The sequence below is a fragment of the Tamandua tetradactyla genome, chromosome 3 (assembly GCF_023851605.1).
Source record: "Tamandua tetradactyla isolate mTamTet1 chromosome 3, mTamTet1.pri, whole genome shotgun sequence".
NCBI classification, from domain to species: domain Eukaryota; kingdom Metazoa; phylum Chordata; class Mammalia; order Pilosa; family Myrmecophagidae; genus Tamandua; species Tamandua tetradactyla.
Window position 1 is genome coordinate 30,626,526 of NC_135329.1, and position 26,760 is coordinate 30,653,285.

The following is a 26,760-nucleotide window of genomic DNA, read 5'->3' on the forward strand; positions in this document are numbered from 1 at the left end:
CTCTGAAGGTTGCTCTTATACACACTTCAGTTAGACACTGCTACCTATCATAACTTGCCAACTCCCAACCAACACCATTCCAGCCAATCTTAAAGAATACCTAGGGTAATATATAATATTCTACAAAGGTTCCATGCACTAGTGAAACTTTTCTGAAACCTACAACGTCCAGATGGGTCCCTGGACCAGGTAAGTCCTAAAACCTAGAAGGCCCAGCCTCTCCAGAACATCAGCTAGTTCCATCAGCTCAGTGCTCAGTGACAGCTCAGACCCAGATGCTTGGAGATGCAGAAAGGAAATTCCCCCAGGAGAGCTGTTTGAACCCAGAAGCCAGGCGGGAAGGCCAGCAGACATCGCTGTGTGCCTTCCTATGTGACAGAGAAAGCCAGAGGAAAGGCTTATTCATTTCAAGTATATTGCATTCCTGCAGCTTAACAAACTAATACAGGGCAGGTCATGGTGGCTCAGCAAGCAGAGTTCTCAACTGCTGTGCCAGAGACCCGGGTTCGGTTCCCGGTGTCTGCCTGTGCAAAAAAAGAAAGAAAGAAAGAAACTAATACAAACCTCAAAACCACTATGCTAAAATGAAAGAAGTCAGTCACAAATGATCACATATTATATTATTTAATTATATGAAATGTATAGACTAGGCAAATTTATGGAGTCAGAAAGTAGATCAATGGATGCTAGGGCTGGGAGACAGGGAATGCCTGCTAAAGGGAAAGATATTTCTTTTTTAGGGTGATGAAAATATTCTCAAGTTAGATTCTGGTGATCATTGTACAACTTTGTAATATACTAAAAACAAGTCAATTGTACAGGTGGATGTTATAGTCTATAAGTTACATTTCAAAGGAAGGACAGTATTTGCTAAGTCCTCTCCCCTCAGTTTTTCTGAAAATGAGGATCTATTAGTTTTTAAAATCTGCCATGCTATAATAAGACTTAGGACACTTGCCAGCCTGCCATGGATTTAAGGTCATCTAGTCCAGAAGTCCCCAACTTTTGGGCCAAGGAGCCTTAGGAAGTCTTCAGAACAACTGAGAAATTTGAGTACCTATATGTGCACCTGAGCAAACACATTAAATATAGCTATTGTATTGCAAATGCAGATGCTCCTCTGACTAAAAAACCTAAGTGCATTTAAAAGTACTGCCGAATTTATAGTAGAGATTTTAATTATTATTAAATAATAATAATTTTCTAAGTTTCTAAGAAATTTCTGGAGGTTTCTTAAAAAAGGACCTTATTCTTTAAAAGCTTAGGAAACTCTTATCTAATGAAAATTCCTAATTTTGAAAAGTGGGGACATTGAGGCTCAAAGAGATCAAATGTGATGCCCAAGGACCCACAGCAAATTATTGGCAGAGCTAGGCACAAAGGCCAGCTCTCCTGAATCCCAGTCTAGGGAAACACGCATGTAGTACGTTAAGTTGCCTCCAATACCAAGCATCTATTTAGTACAAACAAGTACCACTTACCTGATGGTAAATCTAGCTCTACTCCAATCCACATGCCCTCCTGAAAGTCAGTTGGCCCAATGTATCTCACAATGCCCATTTTGTTCACGCCAACATTAACATATTCTCCCTCTTTGAGCCACTCTGGAACGTCACTAGCTTCTTCAGAGTCTGAGGCAACTTCCAGCTTTTCCAAGGCCTGTCCCCCAGAGCCACTGACATCTGACCCTCCTGAGTCCAGCCGGTCCTCCTCAGTACTAGATAAGCAGCTGGAATCTCCACCAAGCATTTGAGTGAATGACTTAAGCTCAGAAGTTCGCACTTTCTGGATTCTGAACGGAGATGCTGGAGCATGCAATTGGGGTGGAAGGTCAGGAGGCAATTGTGATTTGGGGACCTCTAGCTCCATGCTGGTGGCTGGCTTCATCTGATCCTTTGGACTTCCGAGCTGCTTAGTGGAAGAAGAAACTTCTACAGTTTGCTGGCTGGATGGTTCCTTTTGGGGGGCAGAAGTGGGAAAGTAAGTCGGTGTATCAGTGGCAAGGGAAGCACTTGCCAGATCTTTATTCTGCTTCTCAGAGGAAACCAAATCTTTGGCCTTTAGTACACTGATATTATTACATTGAGTTTTCATTGGCTGCACTGACAGTGATAGGAGGCTGGTCTGATTCTCCAACTGAGCAGAAAGAGGACTCTCTGCACATGAAACAGTAGCTAGAAATGGAAGATCAGTCTCAGGGATGGCCTGATAGATGGGTGTAGGAGGGGAGCTTGGGGAATGACTGCCAGCTTGGGTAAAAGTATCAAGGCCACTGATCAGGGCATCAGAGAGAGTTGCTGTGGAGACACTATGGGAAAAGTAACCACTGGAAGCCTCACTCAGGGGGCTGGGAGGACCTTCCTGAATTTCTTGGGTCTGCACAGTTGCAGGAAGTGACTGCTGGGTAGGCACTTTAGTTGGTTTGTCACAGATCTTCACCACAGAGGGAATCTGCACAGTCACTTCAGATGCCTCTCTAATTCCCACATTCTCTTGGTAAACCTGAAGCAGGAAAGACAGGAAGCATAACTGTTTAAAATTTAAAGTTAGGCATTCATTTCCAAAAGACCTGAAACTTTGTGGTTGCTAGGTGAAACATCATGGATTTGACAGTGAAAAGAGCATGGCATTTGGGTAAGAGAGATCTGGTTCCAAAATCAGTGCCACCACTTCCTTCTCCGGGACCCTGACTTTTCATGTAATAAACACCGAGTGCCTAAATGGTAAGCAAAATGGACACAGTCCCTTCCCCTTACATTTCTTCACCTTTTACATAAAATAGGGAGTTTAATATCTACTACATAGGGTTGCTGTAGTATGACAAAGTATGTAAAGCCCCTGTCTAGTGTGCAAGTTTGGCACATAGTAGATGCACAGTAAACCATAATTGCCTCATCACCCACCACCATCCCCCTGTCTTCCTTCATACAAGCTAATAGCTTTGCTCCTTGGAAACACTGATTTCCTGCCCACCACAATTTTCACAAGGAGATTGTGAAAATCATTTATAAGGACCTCCCAGCAAGGCACAGTGAGTGAGGAATGGAACCCAACGGCCTGGGATGACCTCTTACTCTCACATCACTGGGTCTGTGAGTCACTTCGGCAGAGGACATACAGACAAGGCTCATACTTCAGTGCAATGATGATAGCCACAGTGTCCCCAAATTCCACTGTGTCTGAGGTACTGGTAAGGTGTTCTTTTATTTGTAACATAAACCTTTTTAGGAAGCTGGCAGATTATCTTTCCTTTCACTATTCACAATGGCAGGGTAAAAAGAAAGGGTAGGAATGAGGAATGGGGGGAGCGGGTAGAAAAGGGTGCTGTTCAGAAAAAGAAATATGTTTTCCAATATTTACAGAAAGATTATTTATATTACAGGAAGGGCCATTTTCCATTTGAAATACAGGATTTATGTGAACTGGGAAACAGCTGTGATCTATAAGTCTCTTACAGTTACTTGGCTTAATTCAGCAGCTTGATAAATCATGCATTTTCACGTGAATTGTCATTTATATTCCTGTTTCCAGAGGCCCTGCTTTCCCACAAGGCACACTTTCAGGGTATGAAATTAACTGCAACTCTTGAGATTAACAGCCATTTTTGTGATAGATCTCTAGGCTACAAAATTTACTAAATCCAACAGATCAATAACCGTCACAGGCATATATACTCTAAAAATTAGGTGATCCTTCAATCATTTTTCTTTTGCAACTTGTACATATTTTATTTATTCTTTTCTATCTTCTTTTCAGTCTCACCAGCTATGCAGGGATGAACACATTAACACAGTAGCAAAGCTATAAGAGTACCGAATGTGAGCAATAATTAGAGTCCTGAAATAGCAGAAATTCCATATTCTATACTGGGTAAATCCCAGTCATTGTCAAGACGGGTCTTGTCCTGGAGAGTGACAGTCTAGTGACGATGCCTTATAGTTACATGGTATTACTCCATTTACTTACATATGAATCCTCTGATGTATACGTATGTGGGGGAATATAAATTATCATTCATTCTACAAAGTGGTCTAGAGAGGTTAAAGGATTTATTCATGGCTCCCAGTAAGTAGGGAAAAAAAAAGGGCAGGGATTAGAGGTCAGATTTATAGTGACAACAAAGAGCACATCAAAGATGGTAGAAAGCGATAGCTGATTGCAGCATCCATTCCTGCTGAGCCCAAATGCAGCTCCAGGTTCTTTCCCATTACAGCACTCTAGGCAGCCGCTCCCACTTGACTGGAGTTGGTATGTGTGTTGAAACCTATTTGCCATCTTTAGACTGTACCTTATCATTGAGAGAGACATTTCTGAAGTCTTCTGGGAAAGTCCAGATTTGAGCACACCACCATGATGAGCAGCAAAGCTGCCCTGAGCTGTAGATGCTGTGATGGGTTAGGGCCCATCACCAGCAACGGACTTGCACTCACTCTGTTCCTCTGGCCTTGGAGCTCAAGAATGAAAGTGCCACCTTGGCAAAATAACAAATACTGATCATGGGGGGAAGGAAGGGGGCTGATAAACCAAGTGCCAACCAGTATCAGGTATAGTTAAATTGGTGAATACCAAGAATGTACTGGGTTGAAAAGGCCTTCTAAAAATGAGTAGAATTCATGGAGGTCTGCATTTTCTTTAAAATTATTTGGCTTTTTCTTTTTCTTTTTTTTTTTTTTGCTGTTGTTTTAATAAATAAAATTTTCCTATTAGGACACAGAATTTCCTAGGAGAATGAAAGCACAGTGGGAGAAAATAGATTTGCTATTCATAAGATTAAAAGTGCTGTTGATCTGCGGGAGATCATAAGAGACTATTTTCTCCCCTGTTTAGCATTAGTCTTTTCACGCTGATATCACGAATCAGAATGAAATGTAAAACTGAGAATTAAGCAAAACACTTAGAATAAGAGACTGTTCTGTTTATAGAAATCTCCTTTGCCTAGCAGTGGGCTATTAAAGCAGCAGACTACATTAACAGTCAAGCACCTAAAGTTTAGCAATCATATGATTAACAAGTTGAAAATAGAAAAGTGTAACAGGGAAAATATACAGGGAGAAGACAGTGACCTATATTATAATTAATTATCCAAGTGGGAACATTAAAATAAAAAACTATGGGTGTAGACTAAGCAATTATAGCATCAGGGTTCCCATTGTATATGAGGCAGCTATCAGCAAAGGCGCCACCATTGGGCAGACTGACTTACCTGCTCCATCCTGGTCATCCCAACATCTGGGAGAGCAGACTGCACCATGATTCGGGGCACGGGCTGACAAAACAAGTGAGCAATGTGAAAGTAAAATAATGGCAAGGTGAAAGTAAGGGATAGAGAATAGCAGTGCAGAGACAGAGAATATTTTCATTGAATACACTGGTTGAACGATCAGGAGGACCCACCCAGCGGTAAATTTTTACAACTTTCAGGAAAGCTAAATTACTGTCATTTAGCATGAAAAAGCCAGAGGCAACACAATATAGGAGGAAACAGAAGAAATAAAGACATAGCAAGGGGCTTACCCATCACCCACCTCCCCAGCCAAGACCTAGCAAGGGAAAGAAAACTCATGCTAAGACAATAACACACATGGTGTGCTATCATGCATTCTCATGCTCTCTCTCTCTCTCTCCATTAATTAACACACGTATAAATCGAGGGCTGAACATACAAGTTTACAGGACTTTATAGGGAGCAGTGAATGGGTAAGGAAAGATCAGGAAAGACTCCAGGCAGGCAGGAGGTAGAATCCAAACAGGGCCAAGGAGAACTTATGATGCAAAAGGAGGACTATGGAAGTATAGACATAGGAAGTGAGTATTAAGTCAGTCAGTCCAGCTGGAACATAATCCCAGAACACAGGTGGAATATGCAAGAATGTATGGGAGACCTTGGGTATCTGAAACTAATCTAATTAGAAAATGATGAGGGGTCACTAAAGGTTCCTGAGCAAAAAAAAAACAGAAGAGCAGAAAGACTGATCTGGCAGTGGAATGCAAACTGACTGGAGAAATATTTAAAGACTAAGGCAGGAAATCAGTAAGGAGAGTACAGCAAGCAACAGAGCAGGTGTGAGGTGTTAAGAGCTTTAATTAATAGATGCTGTGCTGGTTTGAATCTGTCGTGTGCCCCAGAAAAGCCAAGTTCTTAAATCCTCATTCAATATTGTTGGGTAGGAATTTTTTAATTGTTTCCGTGGAGATGTGACCCACCCAATTGTGGGTGGTAACTTTTGATTAGATGGTTTCCACTGAGATGTGTCTGTACCCATTCAAGGTGGGGTTGCTTACTGGAGCTCTTCAAGAGGAAACCATTTTGGAAAACGCTTCAGAGTCACCAGAACCGACAGAGTTCAAACAGCCAGAGACCTTTATAGATAAAGAAGGAAACTGCCCCTGGGGGAGCTTCATGAAACAAGATGCTAGGAGAGAAAGCTAGCAGACGTTGTTATGTGCCCTCCCAGTGGAGAGATAAACCCTGAACATCAATAGCCTTCTTGAACCAAGGTATATTTCCCTGGATGCCATAATTTAGACATTTTTATAGCCTTGCTTAAATTTGGACATTTTCATGGCCTTAGAACTATAAATTTGTAATTTAATAAATTCCCCCTTTTAAAAGTTGTTCTGTTTCTGGTAAACCCCATTCCAGTAGCTTATTAACTAAAACAGATGTAAACATCATCTCAAGAAAGAATAGAGAGAACACATTTACTCATGGACACATGGTTCAAGGAATGTTTAAAAAAAAGAATAAGAAAAATTAATTAGAGCCAAAATAAGGAAAAGGGAAGTCAGAAGAAGGAGCTGGCTTGTAACTATGAGAGAATTCATTTTGGCAAGGTATTAATAACAGTGTGTATAGGAATCCTATATTTAATAAATGATTGTTCTGTAAACCCACATCTTCTCTAATAAGGAAAATAAATCATTTTGTAGTTGCTAATTTTAAAATGGAAGTGGGACACAGAAGCAGACATGATTATCTATGCAAGAAACTAGGAACCTGTCACTTATGTCTTTATTCCTTCCACCAATCTCAGGTTCCTTACTAGATATCCCTTTTCAAATTCAAGAGTCTGCTCAGCTTTAAAGAGGGCTCCATCCTGGTATAACAAATATTTCCTCTAGTCTTATAAAACAGGAGTTAAAATTGGTGTTCTAGTTTGCTAGCTGCCTGAATGCAACACACCAGAGACGGATTGGCTTTTAATAAAAGGGGATTTATTTTGTTGGTTCTTCAGAGGAAAGGCAGCTAACTTTCCACTGAGGTTCTTTCTTGCGTGGAAGGCACAGGGTGGTCTCTGCTGGCCTTCTCTCCAGGCCCCTGGGTTCCAACAACTTTCCCCGGGGTGATTTCTTTCTCCATCTCCAAGGGCCCGGGCTGAGCTGCAAGTGCTGAGATGAGGAATGCCAAGCTGCTAGGCTGTGCTACGTTGCGATCTCTCATTTAAGCACAGGCCAATTAAGTCAAACGTCACTCATTGCAGCAGACACGCCTCCTAGTCAACTGCAGATGTAATTGGCAACAGATGAGGTTCACATACCGTTGGCTTATGTCTGCAGCAACAAGATTAGGTATGCTCACCTGGCCAAGTTGACAACTGAATCTAACTAACACAATTGGTATCTGAATTTGTTTCTGGAGCAGTGGGAGCTGGTTCCCTCTTGCTAAGTCCATGGGGTACAACAGCATCACTGTTCTATCATCTAATTTTCATTTCCTAGAGATTTAGATTTCATATCCTTTCTTCTGGTCCTACACACTCCAGTACCTTCTAGTTCCCATAGTATATCTGGATGCCTGATGTATACTTAGTTCCTGTAGTATATCTGGATCAAGACTCTCTAGACAGAGCCTACAGGTACTAAGGCTAGGCTACCAAAGTCTTGTTTCCTGATGGGAAAATCAAAGTTTTAATTTAAGGGAGATGAGTTCATTCACAACAAGATGACTCACTTAACCAGGTGTTAACCTGAGTTCACAAGCATCAGTTATTCTCATTTCAGTAAGTGGTACCATTATAACCAACTATGCTTGGGACTGCTTTTGAGAGAAAAGTACTAGAGGTGATTAATTCTGCTGATGGCAAGGGAATGGTAATAGGATTTTAGAATAGGAACAGAGGAGAGTTGATTAAATAGGAAATGGGGATTGGGCCAAATAGACAGAAGGACCAAGGGGATAAACTAAGGGAATATAGGCTTTGCCCTGCAAATACTGGGAAGAAACTGAAATTGTTAATATGAGGGAGCACCAGCATCACAGGTGTTTTAAAAAGACAAAACAAATGGCTATATGGAGAAGGGAACTGAGGAAAGACACACCTGGAGGACAGAAAGGCCACCAAATGCCATGATAAGGGCTTGAACTACAAGACACTCCAGCCTCTACCTTAATCCCTCAGCCAGAAGATTCTCTCCCCTCAATTCCCATGGTCTATTATTCCTTTCACCTCTTTTACAGCACTTAGTCCATTCTACTTTACCTAGGTTCTCTGTTTCCCCACTGCACTATAAATTCCTTGAGAATGAAGTTAACTTCCAGACCGGTTTCTTCCATTCTACTATACAGTCCTTGAATCAGGGGCTATTGGCCTTTAGTTTTCACCCCACAATATCTAAAGTGCCCCCCATATATTGGAAGGTGTTTTAAGTATATTTTTTAGTAAAGGCAAAACAACAACAACAACAAAAACCCACAAAAAACAATCCACAACATTTTAAAGTGCAAACTCCAAAATATCTAAATTCTTCAATTAAAACACATTTAAAACAGACAAGGTTGGTAAATGATTATTTCCACTAAGGCGATGCTTATCCTTTTAAAGCATAAAAACGTAAAAATCCCACCACAGATGGAACTGTAACTACCTAGGATGAAACCTTTTCTAAAATGATGTGATTTTTGTCCCACTAAACACAGCATAGAAACATAATTTACATTTTCTTTATGGCTCAAAATAATTAGAAAAATCCAGTAGATGCATAATAATATTGCTCAATGAATTAAAAGAACAAATTGACTAAGCTGGATCCAGTATGACCCAAAGGTCTTCCTGATACTCAAGGCTCTTAAAGCCCTGACTTCACTGGCTCCAGACTATAAAATGCAAGTTTTCATGTCTACTTCTCACAATTCTCCTGGCTCCTCTTTCACTGTCAGTGACCGCTTCTTGTTCAGACAACCTCTCTGTTTCATAAAGATTCCCACCTCCAAACTCCCACAATTCAGATGAACTGTGAACCAGGAAACTGGATGATTAAACATGTCTGAAACTGCTAAAAACTGTCTCTAAAATAAAATTAGGTCAGTTCTGAATGGGTCCTGAGTACTATGTCAAATATATATATATTTTAACCACATTTACTTCTATTGTGGCCCTACCTCCATGGGATGCTAGGTAGTGCTGGCTGCCAGACACACCGTTCTGGCTAAGTGAGGTTACTCTTAATAGGACCAGGGGTGGGTACTTCTCCAAAGGACTTTTTTTTTAAACAGCACATACACAAAAAAGCACATATACACACCACAACAATTTCCCCAAAGGGCATTTTAAAAGGCATATGTTGAACAAAGTAGGGGTATAAAAGATACGAGATCTGCTGAGTATTAATTTTTACTGAAGCCAGGTAAGAAGTATACAGAGGCTTATTATCCTATTCTCTCTACTTTTATATATTTCCAAATTTTTCATAATAAGTTCTAAATACATGTCATTCAAGTAGAAGATCTTTACTAGGTGAAATTTCTAAGCTTTTAATATCTGGCAGAATAAAGATTTTTGCAGAAGAAAAGATAAAGTATCAGTTCAGGTGACATTTTTCCAAACATTGACAGAAAAATTTTCTAATCACTCATTGAAATACTGCCCTATGTGAAGAGGATAAATGTTGGCTGACTCAAACTAATGTATAAATTCAGTTCAACACAGATTTATCAAGCCTCACCATGTACAGGCCATTGCACTAAGCACTGAGGGAAACACAAAGATTAGGAAGACATGGACTTTGCTCTCAACAGATTAACAATCTAGTTTGGAGGACAGATATATACCTGTAAAACATAAAAGAATATGCTAGATATTAGAATGGAAGTTTCTAAAGCAGAAAGGATTTAGAGAAGGAAAGGCTAATAAAAAGAATACATCTAGAAAACCTTCAGAGGATGATTTTATGTTGAGATAGACCTAGCAGAATGAGTTCACAGGGTACAGAAGCAAGTAAAGTGAAGATTTCAAATATACAGCACGGCATGACAAAGACAAGATGGCATGGGAGCCCTTCTTTATATTTGAAGTGCTCTCTCTCTTAGCATCTCTACATCATGAAAGGCTACTCAGTCTTCCAGATCTGGGGGAAGGGAAAGTGATCTAGCCTTACCAACAATGGGTAAAGGGAAGAAAGGTTAAGGTCAGCTGGAGGAGGCCCTGTTAACTTATGGCTAATTTTAACAGACAAAAAAAATCAAAGGTTACTGAATGAAGCTGCGATAAGGAGCAATTAGTTTGTCTGTATACTTTCAAATACTAAGGGGCAATACTAAACTTTGGGAGATCAATTAAAAAGTTACTTCAATGGTGCAGTGTAAAGCTAATAAGAGCTTGAATTCAGATGGTAGGAGGAATAGGAAGTATAAATTAAAATTGAGAAATATGAAGGAGGCCAGCACTTGAAACAATTGACTATGGAGGCTGGAAAAATAGAAAGTCAAGGATGACCCCTAAGATGCAGGGATGAAAAGTAGAACGGCAGGTGATGATATTAGAAAAAACAGTTTGAGTGTATGTATACTCACCTGTATATATGCATGTGCAGTAGGCAGGGGTAAGAAGTACCTGGCTTTCTAAATTGGGCAATGGTCTGTGATGAATTCAGCAACCTTGTTAAGGATACCAAAAATACCTACAAGGTACACTTTAATTTTAAATGTGCGATTTGTCCTTCACATAAAATAACTGAAATTTTCAAATGTTTATTGTTTGCATTTTAATGCTCTTTTACATATCCCCTGTGCAGGAAGCTGTCTCCTATTTCAAGAACTGAAAACATTTCAGATCATAAGTTCATTAATCCTTACGACACATCTGGTAACTATTAATAAAAATGAGTGCAAAGTATTTTGCAGCTATAAATGTTAAGGAGAAGTCCCATGAGACAAGCAAAAATAAGTATAATTATCTACATTTCACACTAGAGAAACCAAGGCTCACACAGAATTTACCTAATGGCTAAATACATCCAGGTCGCCCAGTGAGTTAGTGACAGAAATGAAAAAGTACTAAGTTCTCAAATGCCAGCTGTACCTACAATCTTCTGGGTCATGAGCATTGCTGAAATATAATAGGATGAGTAGGTTATAGCCAAGAGAATTGCTTAGAAATACTTTAAGGAATGGGGGATGGTCAGTTCTCATATCATATCTAGTAATTTTTTAACTCTGGCTTCCATATGCCACATGAGTACAGAACATAACTCAAAACTTCATTACTTTGCCTAAAAGCTATTTTGGTGATCCCTTTGCCTATAGAAATAAAGTTTTAACTCTTTGCCTATAAAAAATAAAGTTTTAACTCTTCAATCTCTCCATCAAGTTGCACCCTTCCCTTGTCATATGAAACCACCCAAAATACCAGAACACATTATTTTCCACAGCCTTCCTCGTGGACGGCTATTCCTCCTCACTAGGGGTCATGCGCCACATGATGAATACCAGACTCAGCTCAAGAATGATCAATATTCCTGAAATTACAGATAGAAATCCCACTCCCTCCACTGCGTCATACCAGACATACATATATTACAGCACCTAAATATCACCTTGTATACTTGCCTATTTATCTCATTATGAGTCTAAAAGGAGCTTCTCTTAACTGCAGGGTTTCAGAAGGGTAGGAATTATGCTTTATTTGTCTCTGTATTTGCAAATACAAAACAGTAACTTAATGTTTGTTGAATTAAGAAAGAGATAAACAAATGAATGAATTACTTAAAATATGATATGAACAAGGCTGACCTATACACAGCTATATAAAATTTGGAAAAGAAGAGATATTCTGAAATTTAGGAATAGGGATAGGTAAAGAAGAATACAGTTTGAAGGGAAAAGTTAATAATCATTTTGTCAAAAAAGTTGTCCAACAATGAAATTTTCAGATGCACAATTTTTCCTTTTGAAAATAAATCTTTCCTAATAACCACATTTGTCCCTGAATTTGTTAATTTCTTCAATGTCATTTTCTAAAGCAGCTTAAGTTAATGTTGATCCTCTAAATGTTTTTTTTTCTTTAAAGGCTGACCAATAATTTAAATCCATGCACAAGAAATTATTTTTAAAGGAATATACTAGAAGAGATTTAAGATTTATTTTTTGCTTAAAATAAGCAGTAGACTACTTTTAATTTTTATGCTGCTAAGGTTGGAAAAATATAAGAAACAAAAAAGTAGTGGTCATGGGTGGACAGCACTGTGACTGTAATTAATGCTACTGAATTGCATACTCAAAAATGGTTAAAATGACACATCTTATGTTATATATTTTACCACAATAATATCAAGATGGTGCAGTGAGGTGCTTCCCCTACAGAAGCTTTGTATAACCAGCAAGAACTGGCAGAGGCATCTTTCTAAAGCTCCAGAAAACAGTTTAAAGAACAGCAGTAACCAAGAGAGCACCAAGTCAAGAAAAAGGCTACTTAGAAGCAACTGGATCTCATGGAGCCTGACGAGGCCTCTCTCACCCCTAACCAGCTTGGTAGAGAGCTGGCCTGCGCTGCCAGTACAGATTTCTGATCACAGATTCAGAGGGAACAGAGTAGACCTCGTGCATACAATGGGAGCATGTATTCCTGGCCCAATTTGTCTGAAAGTTGACCTGAGGGTCTCACCATCTCAGAACTTCCCACGCGTGTAGAAGGCAGTTCACCAAACTCTCCTCCGGAACTCTGTGAGAGAGCATTCAAGTGGCTACATGGGGAAAGGGATTGCTGGCTGTAGGATATACAGGGCGGTGCCAAAGATTAGGAAGAAACTGTTTCCTAGAGAAGAGAACATTTGTATCTGAGTAAATAGGGAAATTCCCAAGGAGATATGGTGCACACCCAACATAAGACATATGTGGAAAAGGTCAGGGTGGCTAGACAGATAATTTTAAAATATTGGCAAAGTCCCTTGAGGGACTGGAGAAAAAATATGGAACTATTAAACTTCCCCACCTGGGAAATACTGAAGCTCTCAAACACTAGGGACTTGTAAGCTAATAGGCCAAGTCCCCGTGATCTTGAGGCCTGATCTTTCGAAACTTATTTCTGTACCAGAGGGCTTCCAGAGAAGATGGCGGCTTAGTAAGGCGCGCAGGTCTTAGTTCCTCCTCCAGAACAACTAATAAAGAACTAGAAACAGTACAGAACAGCTCCCGGAGCCACAACAGAGACCAGACATACAGTGTACCCCATTCTGGAATGGCTGAACCGGCGAAGAGACTCCGCTGCAGTGAGGTCCCCGAGAGGCGCGCGCTTCCCCGGGCCACGGCGGCTGGCGGCCGGAGCCCCTCCCTCCCTCCTTCCCGGGCCAGCTGGGAGCTTCGGATTGGCGGTTCCCCAAGTCGCGGCGGCCAGCGCCCCTCCCCCACAGGCAACTTCCCAGAGGGAAAGGAAAGAGTCTCCAACAGTAGTAGAGACTGAGCCCAACCTAACACCAATAGTGGCATTAAAGAACAACTTCTGACTACTAAAAATAGGCCCTCAGCTCAGGCGAAACTGATCAAGGCGGAAGTCGCCGATTGGGCTAACTGAAAAAGAGGAAAGGGGGCGAAACAGAGCCTTCTGCGGCTGTTTCTACGGAGGCTGGTTGCCTCTGGGCTCAGCGCTGGGATTACACAAGTTGCAACTGTCCCGAATGCAGAAACAGACTGCTTTCAGGGCTCTCTACCACCTGAACCTTCCCCGCGGGAGGGGTGAAACGCAGTTCAGGTGGAATCCCTCTCTCAAGGAATTCAGATCCCAGGACTTCACAATTTGAAGCCATTAAAACCAGCCTACAACTTTTCCTCTGTCTCCACCACACACCCAGCAGCGAGAGTCTTCCAAAGTTAAAGGAGCCACAACATCTTTTGCTGGTGGGACCCGCAGACAGACAAGCACCACATACTGGGCAGGATAAGAAAAACAGAGCCCAGAGACTTCACAGGAAAGTTTTTCAACCTGCTGGGTCCCACACTCAGGGAAATCTGATTAAATGCCCAGACGCCAGCAAAAAATAATAAATCACACCAGGAAAATTGAAGATATGGCCCAGTCAAAGGAACAAACCAATAGCTCAAATGAGATACAGGAGCTGAGACAACTAATTCTGAATATACGAACAGAAATGGAAAACCTCTTCAAAAACCAAATCAATAAATTGAGGGAGGACATGAAGAAGGCATGGGATGAACAAAAAGAAGAAATGGAAAGTCTGAAAAAACAAATCACAGAACTTATGGGAATGAAAGACACAGTAGAAGAGATGAAAAAAACAATGGAAACCTACAATGGTAGATTTAAAGAGACAGAGGCTAGAATTAGTGAACTGGAGGATGGAACATCTGAATTCCAAAAAGAAACAGAAACTATAGGGAAAAGAATGGAAAAATTTGAGCAGGGGCTCAGGGAATTGAATGATAATACGAAGCGCACAAATATACGTGTTGTGGGTGTCCCAGAAGGAGAAGAGAAGGGAAAAGGAGGAGAAAAACTAATGGAAGAAATTATCACTGAAAATTTCCCAACTCTTATGAAAGACCTAAAATTACAGATCCAAGAAGTGCAGCACACCCCAAAGAAAATAGCTCCAAATAGGCGTTCTCCAAGACACTTACTAGTTAGAATGTCAGAGGTCAAAGAGAAAGAGAGGATCTTGAAAGCAGCAAGAGAAAAACAATCCATCACATACAAGGAAAACCCAATAAGACTATGTGTAGATTTCTCAGCAGAAACCATGGAAGCTAGAAGACAGTGGGATGATATATTTAAATTACTAAAAGAGAAAAACTGCCAACCAAGACTACTATATCCAGCAAAATTGTCCTTCAAAAATGAGGGAGAAATTAAAACATTTTCAGACAAAAAGTCACTGAGAAAATTTGTGACCAAGTGACCAGCTCTGCAAGAAATACTAAAGGGAGCACTAGGGTCAGATACGAAAAGACAGAAGAGAGAGGTATGGAGAAGAGTGTAGAAAGAAGGAAAATCAGATATGATATATATAATACAAAAGGCAAAATGGTAGAGGAAAGTATTTCTGTACCAGAGAAGCTAAACCTACTATTATACTAAAAGTTCCTTCCAGAGAAACTCTTCTGTTGTTCAGATGTGGCCTCTCTCTCTCCAAGCCCAACTCTGCAAATAAAATCATTCAGTCAGTTCATGTCAGTCTCTGACCCAACCCTCCAGGGGTTTTCCATATAATTCACTTCATAAAGTCCACCTACCATCACCACCTTACCTCTTAGACCTCACCTTCTATTGTGCACCCCCTTCTCCCCTCCTCCCTGGACACATTGACCTCCTGGCTGTACCTTGAACACTACAAGTCTGCTTTTGCTTTTGCCTACCCACCTTTGGGCTTATGTGTATGCTATTATTCCTACTTGGATCATTCTTTCCCAAATAACTGTATGGCTGGTGCCCTCATCTTTCAGTCTTTATTTAAATGTTATTTTCTCAGTAAGATCTTTCCTGATCACCCTATTTAAAATAATCACTCTGAACTCCCTAACCTCTTTCCCTGTTTTATTTTTTCCCATGCACTTAACGCTTTCTAATATACTATATAATTTACTTACTTATTCTACTTACTGTCTCCTCTACTACAATGTAATCTCCACAAGAACAGAAGATTTCTCTCAGTTCTGTTCCCTTCTATATTCAGCACCAACAACAACTAGCACCGCACTGAATACAGATTTGCTGAGTGGGTCAGATGGAAATAGAAGAGAACAGATAACAAATTTGAGGATCAACCCAACATCAGAAAGAACAGGGGAAAAGAAAAAGAGGCTAGAGGATAACAAAGAAATAATTTGAACATTTCTTAGTAATGAAAGGCCTGAGTTTCCAAACTCAGATGGCCCAGCACAATGGATGAAAAATAACTCGTTGCCATTATTGTGAAATTTCATGGGATATTTCACATAGGACAAGCAGAAACTCTTAAAGAGAGGGAAAAAATAGGTTACATATGAAGGATAAGGAATTGGAATGGTGTTGAATTTCTCAAAAGCACCAGAGGAGGGAAGACTGGGGAAATAATGCCATGAAAATTTTGAAAGGATGATTCCCAACCTAGATATCTATACCCAGGTAAACCATTAATCAAGTGTGACAGAAAAATATGACACAAAACTTACATTTGACCTGTAAGTTTTCAAAAAAATAAAAATAAGGAAGAAGTTAAGATACTCCCAAACAAAATCTGAGGGAGCTTATCACCCCTAGACTAACCCTTCAAAAGGTGCGAAAGAGAAGGGGGAAGTGAGCTGGGACTGGAGCGATGGCCCAGGTCTGGAGCCCGCGGGGCCGCCGTCACCGCCACCACCACCAGCGCATCAGGAACAGCCGCGGCCGCAGCCAGAGCGGGGGCCGCAGTTGCGGCCGCACTTGCGGCCGCAGTGGAGACGGCGCTTGTGAGTTGCCGAAAGTCGCCTGCCGAAACATCTCAAACTCTGGGTGGGAGCTCTTCAGGTGGGCTGAGCCGCGGTCGCCCCTCAGTACTGCGCACCCCCGGCCCAGACGGCATCCCCGAGCCTGATTCCACATCTTCCTTCTTCTCGGGCTCTCTTCAAACTCAGGGCGGGGTCCGGAGGACGGTGATAACCTCAGACCTGAGCTTCCAAGCCCGGGCATTTTCTCAGCGCCCAGAGCTATATCAGGTTTGCAGTGGCTGGGAGCTCCCTCTTGCTGCCGCTTTTCCTGCCGGAAGGACTGACTTGTTCCCACTGTCTCATCCTGTACTTCTCCCTCTCACCCCACTCAGGAACAAGTTACTTTTTTCTTCCCTGTTGGAAACCTGACCCCAGATATCCAGAACATCTGTGTGACCATCTCCATCTCCTGAAACACCCTTAGAAATATTACCTACATATCGGAGCTAAGAATCTCTCATTCTTGACTTGGCTTTTTTTACTCCTTCAGGAAGTAAAAGTTTTCCCCTTTTCCAGCTTCTTAATTAACTGACACTCCATGCCCATTTGAATCAACACTCCTGACTGCCTATATGTGATTTTCCCATCCGTTTGAATTCTAGTTTCCTCTGGGCTCCAGTCTCCAGCCCTCAGTGTATCTAGTCAGTCCCACCCCTGGGTGGGAGTGACTGGAGGGCTCTGGCCCAGGATTCCCCACCCTGGAAGGCAACTCCAAGACAACGAGAGAATTGGGTGTTGGGTACAAACCTGGCAGCTCAGGAGTAGGTGCTCCACTCACCCCACACAAGAAGATGAAAAAGCGGAAAGAACTCAATGCATTGATTGGCCTGGCTGCAGACAGTCGGAGAAAGAATCCCAAGAAAGGCTCAGGTCATCGCCTGCTTCGCACTGAGCCCCCTGACACAGAGTCTGAGTCCACCTCAGAGGAGGAAGAGGAATTCGGTGTAGTTAAAAATCGCTCTCGCTTTGTCAAGGGACACTATTTACGATGCTGCAAAATCTGTTATCCCCTCTGTGCTTTCGTCATCCTTGCGGCCTGTGTCGTGGCCTGTGTTGGCTTGGTGTGGATGCAAGTTGCTCTCAAGGAGAATCTGGATGCCATCAAGGAAAAATTTAGAACAATGGAATCTAATCAGAAAAGCTCATTCCAAGAAATTCCCAAACTTAATGAAGAACTCCTCAACAAACAAAAACAACTTGAGAAGATTGAATCTGGAGAGCTGGGCTTGAGCAAAATCTGGACAAATATCACAGAAATGAATAAGCAGATTACTCTCTTGACTTCTGCAGTAAATCACCTCAAAGCCAATGTTAAGTCAGCGTCAGACTTAATTAGCCTTCCTGCCACTGTAGAAAACCTTCAGAAGAGTGTAGCTTCCATTGGCAATACTTTAAATAGTGTCCATCTTGCTGTGGAAGCAATACAGAAAACCATGGATGAACACAAGAAAATCATGGAAACACTGCAGAGTGGCATGAATCAGCAACTCTTGAAGGAGACTGGTGGAAACAACCACATTACTCCATCAGCATCAGTTATATCAGAACTTGACAATAAAACCCACAGTGAGGATTTGAAACAGGATATACTGTACCTTCACAACACTGTAGAGGAGGTAAACAGTGCCCTAGTGGGATACCAGAGACAGAATGATCTTAAACTCGAGGGATGAATGAGACGGTCAGTAATCTTACCCAGCGAGTCAACCTGATAGAAAGCGATCTGGTTGCTGTGAGCAAGGTAGAAAAAAGAGCAAGCCTATCCTACAGCGTGAAAGAAGATAGTTCAGATTCTCAAGTATCCAAGCTAAGAGAAAAACTACAGCTGATCAATGCTCTCACAAACAAGCCTGAGAGCAATAGGCCTCCAGAAAATGCTGATAAAGAACAAGTACAGAGTTTCACATCAAAGCCATCAGCATTGCCAACATTTTCACAATCTTTTGGAGACCAAATTGAGAAAGCTGCCCAGCTAAGACCTATCTCCATACCAGGAATTTCTAACATTAAAGATCTTCAGGATTTATTCTACAAGGCTGGCCAGGATGTGGACGCAAAGCTGACCTACCAGGAAATTTGGAACTCTGTAGGTTCTGCTGTGCCAGAACCAAAGATCTTGAGAGCATTTGATTCTGATGGAGATGGAAGATACTCATTCTTGGAGCTAAGAGTAGCTTTAGGTGTCTAGCCTCATCAGGCATATTAAAAAATGAATACATATCCTAAACTACCTAATGTCTACTCACCTAACAAAAACAGCCCTTCTACTTATCCCATCAAGCCCCCAGTCCTCCAAACTACTATAGAGACACATTGCCACCTTTAACGTGTTTGAAGAACTATATAAAAGTTATTTTTTTTAAAAAAAGGACCATTTTACTTATGTTTAGAAATCCATGATTTCCTGAAACCAGTAAGAACTTACATTTAAAATTTTTTAAATTGCAAGAAGAAAAGTAGTCATCTTTTTTTTTCTCTTTCATTTTTTTGAGAGGAGAGCTTATCTTTTAAAACTGGAAGGTGTGTAAATAGAGAGAATAAGCCACCTTTATATTTCACATAAATTTGCCTTAAATTAGTTGCACTTTATAGAGACTCAGAAAATGCCTTTTCTTTAAAAGATAGGCCTTTTCTGTTTGTAAATAGTTCAAATATAAGAAAGAACTGTGCATATTTTGTAAGAAGTAGGAAAAATGGTTTTAAACAGGATGTGAGCATATGACTTATTAAAAAATCACTAATCTGATCTGGGTAGCAGCTGAAACTGTCCACATCTCTTTAAGGCATCTCTCGAGGGCCCAGGTGTTGCCATGGGGTTTGGCCTCGTGGCTGAGGGGATAGATTTAGGGAGTAGACACTGTGGGGACAGTGCCAACTCCAGGCTCAGGAGAGTAGGATTCTTGTTCTTTGTTCCTATCTCCTCAGCTAATACCAACCAATGAATCAAAGATGTCTCATTGGGGATTTTTCTTATTTTTAAACCTATTTCAGGGTTTATGACCATGAAAAGTTAACTAGAAAGGAGTTGCATCCTTTCATCATCACCCCTTCCCCTAAGTGAACTGGATTATCTGCCCCTATGCACTCAAGTCCATCTTGAAGCTGAGGCTGGCTCCACTTCTGATACCATCTCCATTCTGAATGGCAGGGCTGAAAGTTTCTTGGTACCTGTCTTAGCCTATCCACCCAGGAGCTTTCAAGGAGAGCTGTGCTTCTAATTTTGACCTAGAAAGTTCCAACCCTTGAGGATTTTACCTCGGGGCTAACCGAGAACCTAATATGTTTTTCTGTGGTCTAAGGTGAAAATGTACAATGAAACAAAGTTAACTACATATCAAGTCATGTTTGATTTCCTTATTCTCTGCTCAGAAGTAGCTAGAGGCTTTCGGTCCAGAGGATGCCGAACGGCAACAGGCAGGTCTGGAGCAGGGGACTTTACGTGATCATGGCAAGTTTCCTCAAATTTAATACAAGCCAGTGCAATACTTTCCTCCCTTTAAATACTTCTGTGGACCTGGCACTGGAAGGAGTAATATACCTTTATGTCACCTGTATGTTCAGTCTGGACTTGATGTGTTGTTCCTAGAAGCAGTCTTTGGGCAGCATGAAAAGGAAAAAAAAAAAAACTTTGCAAAGCTTAACTTTGCTGTAGGTCAAGTCAGGGAGAAACTACAGAAGCTTTCATAGCAAAACCTTCTTTAGTAGAGCTCATTTCCATTTTAACTTTCTGTCCAATTTGCCCTGTCAGCTGTGAATGCAGTCCAGCACCCTTAAACTTTTTGTCTCTTTTTTTCCCTTAATGTGATGTTCAGCTTGGTGTTAGCTAACCTTAATTTTTTCCCCAGAACTATTAAAATTTAATTAAAGCAAAAAAAAAAAAAAAAAGGTGCGAAAAGAGATTGAAAGGAAAGGACAATAGCCACATAAAATAATGATCTCCAGCCAAGACAACAAACAGGGATAAATACAAATGCCAGTACTATCATATTTTTGGTTTGTTACTCCAATTTTTACTTTCTACAGGATCCAAAAGGCAAATGCACAAAATGTAATTAGAGGAGAGGACTGTGGGGAAAACGGTTGAGTAGGGAGCACTAGGAATCAGTTTCTTCACCAGAATAACTATGATATGAGAGGAGCAATCTGAATCAACTATTTTAAAACTCCAGAGTCCAGAAGAACACTGTGTAACTCTGGGGAACAGCAAGAGGAAGAGGTTGGTAAATTGTGGTAAAAACAATGAACCACACTCTCCACATGCTACCGGTGCCCAACCCATCTCACAGCTGGCAGGAGTGAGGCACTCAAACCCGGCCCCTGTTGCAGCATGCTGGTGACAAGGAAGGACATAAAAACCTAGCTAGTTCCTCAAGATTTGAAGCGGTACAGTCTGATCACTGATAACTGCATTTGATTAGCTACTTTAGATCGTTATGGATCTGGTCCTAAGGGAGGCCCTTGTTTCAACTTGCCCCAGACAAAACTGGCAGAGGAGACTTAAAGAAAATATGCTTCCTGAGAGCTGCAGAGAACAGCTGAAGAGCTGCATTTGCTGGGCAAGTGCTGAGTCAAGAAAGGACAGCTTTAGGGTATCTTTAGAAGCTCTTGGTGTTCTTCCTGGCTCTTTCTCATCCCCTCCCAAGGACATCTCATCACTTCCAGTGGATCCCTGACCTTATTCTGGACAGAAAAGACTGACTTGGAAAACTAAAAGGCAAGTTTTAGTTAGGTGTGTTTTTTTTGTTTTTTGTTTTTTGTTTTGCATGAGCAGGCACCAGGAAACAAAGAAAGTTTTAGTTTTTAAACTAAAATTTAAAGGCAATGATCTAGGACATACTCTAACAAGGGAGGAGGGAAGGCTCAAAAGTTCATTATTCAGACATATGAAAGTATTGTAGTTTTGACTGTAAGCTTTATACCAATATTAAATTACTTGAACTTAATAACTGTACTGAAGGTGGATACACAAGTGAATATCCTTGTTTTCTGGAAATATACATAGCAGCATTAAAATGTTCAGAAAGTATGATGTACATATACAACCTACCCTCGAGTGTTCAGAAAATGGACTGGTAGGTAGATAAAAAGGTAGATGGACTCCCAGATTGATAGATAAATAGAATGATATGGCAAATGTGGCAAAAATATTAAAATTGGAAAATCTAGATATCTGGGAGGGAAGGGGTATGTTGGAGTTCTTTTTGTGAGGTTTGTACTATTTATGTAACTATCCTGTTATGTTTGAAATTATTTCAAACAAAAAGTTAAAAAAAAAAAGCAGAGGAATGCATATGACATAATATTTCCTACACTTTAAAAATGTTCTCATAAAAGTAACAAATATATAAAATCAGATATGCACAATGACCTAAAGATCAAGCCTCAACAACAGCTTAATCAATGAAATAAACATATTTTCAAAAGGATATGTTAATCAAAAGGAAGATAGTTAGCCTGAAAGAAAAGAAAATGGAGACTCACAGAAGACTTATTGGTGGAAGCATATCGGTGGCTAGCAATGGTCCCTGCCAGACACCACTTATGAAACTTACCACATGTTCCTTTCAATCAGTGGCACTAAAGTATCTATGTGCATCAAAAATGGGAAGGTGAATTCCTATTTCTGATCAATAGTAAAATTTTCCATGGGGTTTCTATGAACATTTGCATAGATTCTCCCAGTTTTATCTTCCTTAAATACACTGTCCAAACTGCAGTTAGAATGTGCTTTCTGTAATGTAAATCTGACCATGTCACTCCTTTGCTTAAACCTCTTTAATGATTCCCCATTTCCCGCAGATTTTTTTAAAAGGGAATGAGCAGGAAAAGGAAACATGTATAGGTATTGCTCATTTAATGGTTACAACATGGCCAGTCCTTCTGCCATATTATTTACTGATTCATTCATTCTACAAAGATAATCATTTGTTTATGTTCAATCATATCCTGCTGAAATCTCTTAAGATCACATTAGTGCTTTAAATTTTGTTTTCTGAATTTAATCACAGTTCTGAGACTCAGTAGTCTCTGTAACCTTAAACAAGGAACTTAGTCTACCCAAGTCTCAAGTAGCATCACCTAACTTTGTGCTGTCCAACACAGAAGCCAATACTCACATTGACTAATGTGCACTTAAAATGTTGCTAGTGTGACTGAGCGACAATTTTTTTTTTTTCCACATGGGCAGGCACCGGGAATTGAGCCTGAGTCTCCAACATGGCAGGTGAGAATTCTGCCACCAAGCCACCATCGCACCACCCAACAAACTATTTTTTTTTAGTTTACATAATTGTAATTAATTAAAATTTAAATTTAAAAACTGGAGTTCTTTTAAGTTGTTTGGGATAGCTTTAAAAAAGTATGGAAATCTACTTTTTCAACTGTAAATTTTATACAATCTCAATAAAGATGAAGTATTTTCAACAAAATTTAGCATCTGAATTTAGCTATGCTAGAAATGTAAAATAACATGTCTAATTTCAAAGACTAGTGCAGAAAAAAGAACATAAAGAATCTCATTAACAATTTTTACACTAATTATAGGTTGAAATGACGTATTTTAGATATACTGGATTAAATAAAATGTTATTAAAATTAATTCTACCTGTTTCATTTTACTTGTTTTAAATAATGCTATTAAAATTTTTTTACATGGATTGCATTACATTTCTGTTGGGCTGCATTTCAGGACCACTGAGGAATTCATATAATAAATTTTTAAAGCATCATAGTTATCATGATTATTGGAATTTTGCATGTTGTCTTCCAAGATTCCTACAATGGCTTATTTTAAATATATTTTTGAACAGTCAGTAATTATATCTGATCTAAAAATGGAAAGTTTCTAATTGTACTCATTAGACTCAAACCCATTCAAGATGCAACCTTAATTTTATTTTCTTTCAAACAAAGAATCTAAGATTTTATCAATTTACTCTTTCAACAAATACGTATCATATGCCTACAATATTCTAAGGACTGTGCCAGAAGCTGATGATACAATGTGAGCAAAAACAAACATAATCACTATACTCATGAAAAAATATGCACTCAAGATCTAATAGCTGATATTCCTATTTAACTGTAATCTCACAAAACAACTAAAATGTAGTTTTTTCTATCAACAAGGAAACTATATTATCAGTAGATAAAAGTGAATAAGGCAATCAAAGTAGATTTTACTTTATTATATGTTAGGCTAACATTCTAGTTATAATATAAAGAAATTTTAAAACACTGTTTTCCTGAGTTGCCAGAAAAGATACAGTTTCTGATTTTTAGAATCTAGCTAGTTAACATTTATATGAAAAAAATTCTTTATTAAAAATCTTAAATATTTATATGAAAATTCTTTATTAAAAAAAATAATATATTCATTTCACCCAAAAGGATGGTTGTTATTTTTTCAAGTGTCTATGAAGAATGAACAGCTTAGTTAAAATATATAGTATCTCTAAAAATCTTTAAAATAAGGTCCAAATTTGGCTTGTTACCCATTTTAACCTGAGAGCTAAGAATGTTTTTACATTTTTGATGGTTAAAAAACAAATCAAGGCAATGTTTTTGTGATATAAAAAGAATAGGAAATTCAAATTTCAAGGTCCATAATTAAGGTTTTATTGGAACACAGCCAATAAAAACACATTTACTTATGTATTATATACAGCTGCTTCTGTGCTACAAGAGTAGCGCTGAATAGTTTTGACAGAGACCAATGGCCCATAAAGCCTAAAATATTTACTATCTGGCTCTTCACAGAAAAAGTTAGCAAACCCCTGGTCTAGAGAATCATTAAAAAGTATATAATGCCAGTCTGAAAACTGACTGGCAGATTGAGGCTCTTCAGTCAATTTCTGTACTGCCTCAGAAACTCTCTTTTTTTGCTGGAGAGAATTTCAATGAATTATTTTCCAGATCAACTACTATACCTAATTCTAAAGATAGCTTTGTCAACTTAATCCCTTTAAGTGTGCCAATAAAATATTTCTACATATCTGGGCCAAAGCTATATATATAGCTAAATGTTATAATTTTGGAAAACTAAACTAGAGATAAGAATCTTCTAACAATACTAAGAATACCTAAGAATTCATCATTAAAGCACTCTAACAGAAATCACTTGCTTGTACGAAAATGAAATAAAAGTCTGTTCTCCAAAAGGTCTGGGTAAATTTCCTTCATAACAGTAAAATTTTATAATGGCCTGAGTGCTATGTCAGTATTGGGAAACACAAAAATTTTGAACTCAAGTATGAGTGAATGTAGTATATCATATCCAAATATATTTATTATGTGTGGTATAAATTACAGGAAAATTTTCACATTATTTTTAAAATAATCTGAATGATTAGGGTAAACTGAAGGCTAGAATGCACAAGAACAAGCGTGTATACAGCTCGCTTCATCAAGGAAGCCCAAGTATGACTAATCTAAATAACATCCTTGCATACAAAAGAATTAGTAGTTATGTTTGTGTTTTCCCATTTTAAATGTGAAGGAGAGGTGTAATAATTATGTGACATCTTTTCAATTAGTAGCAGAGATGTGTAGAGTATTGCACTTGCTATTCAAGGTTTTATCTACCTATCACACTTGAAGCCATGTTGAAATAGGAAACAAATACCCATGTAGTTTATAAGGCAGTCCTAACCAAAATACAGGACACTGAAAAGGAGCAAACACTAAAATGAAGATAGGTCAGAAATGTGACGGTATTTTTGATGTTGTCAATTATATCTGCATTAATTCTTTAAGTCCTAGATTAATCAAAGAGGCCATTTAGAGAACTTAAGTTTGAGGTATATAAATAGCTTCACTGAAGACAAACTTGTAGATACATGAAAAAACGCTATTATGCCAAATTAATTCAATCTCACTAATTAGAGAGCAGGAAGTTCTTTCAATTATTTTATATGCTGCCTGAGAAACACACTTGAATATGAGTACAGAGTTCATTAATTGCAGTTCATTATTTTCCAGATTAGTTACTAAACTTGCATCAGAAGGTCAAAGACAGAAATTTTGTCAGCTGCCATCTCCTTCAGTGCAGTATCTTAGCATTTCTGGAACTCAGACAGAAATTGATTATAAACAAAATCAAATCACCATAAAAACTAGAAACATAAGCCTTTATGAACATGTTCAAACCAAAAGGTTCATAAGAAATAAGATTCTTCATTTCTTAGTCTTTAAAATAAACTATTAGCTTCTATTTTATAAGAAAAGATACCTAAATCTTTTCAGATCCATTTGATACACAATACAAAATATAATGCCAAGACTCTCCCCATCTCCCCCCAAAATGGGATATGACTCTCAGAGTTATAAATCTCCCTGGCAACATGGGACATATCTTCCAGAGATGAACCGGGACCCGGCATCATGAGATTAAGAAAGCCTTCTTGATCAAAAGGAGGAAGAAAGAAACGAGACAAAATAAAGCTTCAGTGGCTGAGATTTCAGAGTCAAGAGGTCTTCCTGGAGGTTATTCTTATGCATTATATAAATATTTCTTTTTAGTTTATAGTGTATTGGAGCGGCTAGAGGGAAGTACCTGAAACTGCTGAACTATGATCCAATAGGCTTGATTCTTGAAGACGATTTTATAACTATACAACTTTTACAATAGTTGCATAGTTATAAAGGTGATGTATAGTTATGAAGGTGATGGAGAAAACCTTGTGGCTGATGCTTCCTTTATCCAGGGTATGGACCGATGAGTAAAAAAATAAGGACAAAAAATAATAAATAATGGGGAGAATGGGTAAAAAAAATTGGGTAGATTGCAATACTAGTGGTCAATAAGAGGAAGGGGTAAGAGGTATGAATTATACAGTCTTTCTTTTTTCTCTTTATTTCTTCTTCTTGAAATGATGCAAATGTTCGAAAAATGATCATGGTAATGAGTACACAACTATGTGATGACATTGTGAGCCACTGATCGTATACTTTGGATGGACTGCATGGTGCATGAGTGCGTCTTTGTTGTTTGTAACCCTTGAATGTTTATACCGTCAGCTTTCTTGGTCATTGTTTGGTCAAGCTATAAATAATTCCTTTAAACCTTCCTCATAAATCATTTTTGATGC

At 39.3% G+C, this 26,760-nt stretch overlaps 1 protein-coding gene and 1 pseudogene across 1 annotated transcript in view; one reads left to right on the forward strand and one right to left on the reverse strand.

The window, feature by feature from the left end:
* The window catches only part of KIF13B (kinesin family member 13B), a 331,605-nt gene that overhangs the window by 16,895 nt on the left and 287,950 nt on the right, over positions 1 to 26,760 (reverse strand). Inside the window, exons 38-39 of the mRNA XM_077152891.1 lie at positions 5,204 to 5,266; positions 1,482 to 2,502 (exon numbers count right to left, since the gene is read on the reverse strand). Coding sequence (XP_077009006.1) covers positions 1,482 to 2,502; positions 5,204 to 5,266 — 1,084 coding nt within the window. The remainder of the gene's footprint in view (positions 1 to 1,481; positions 2,503 to 5,203; positions 5,267 to 26,760) is intronic.
* Positions 17,080 to 19,054, forward strand: LOC143677200 (EF-hand calcium-binding domain-containing protein 14 pseudogene; annotated as a pseudogene).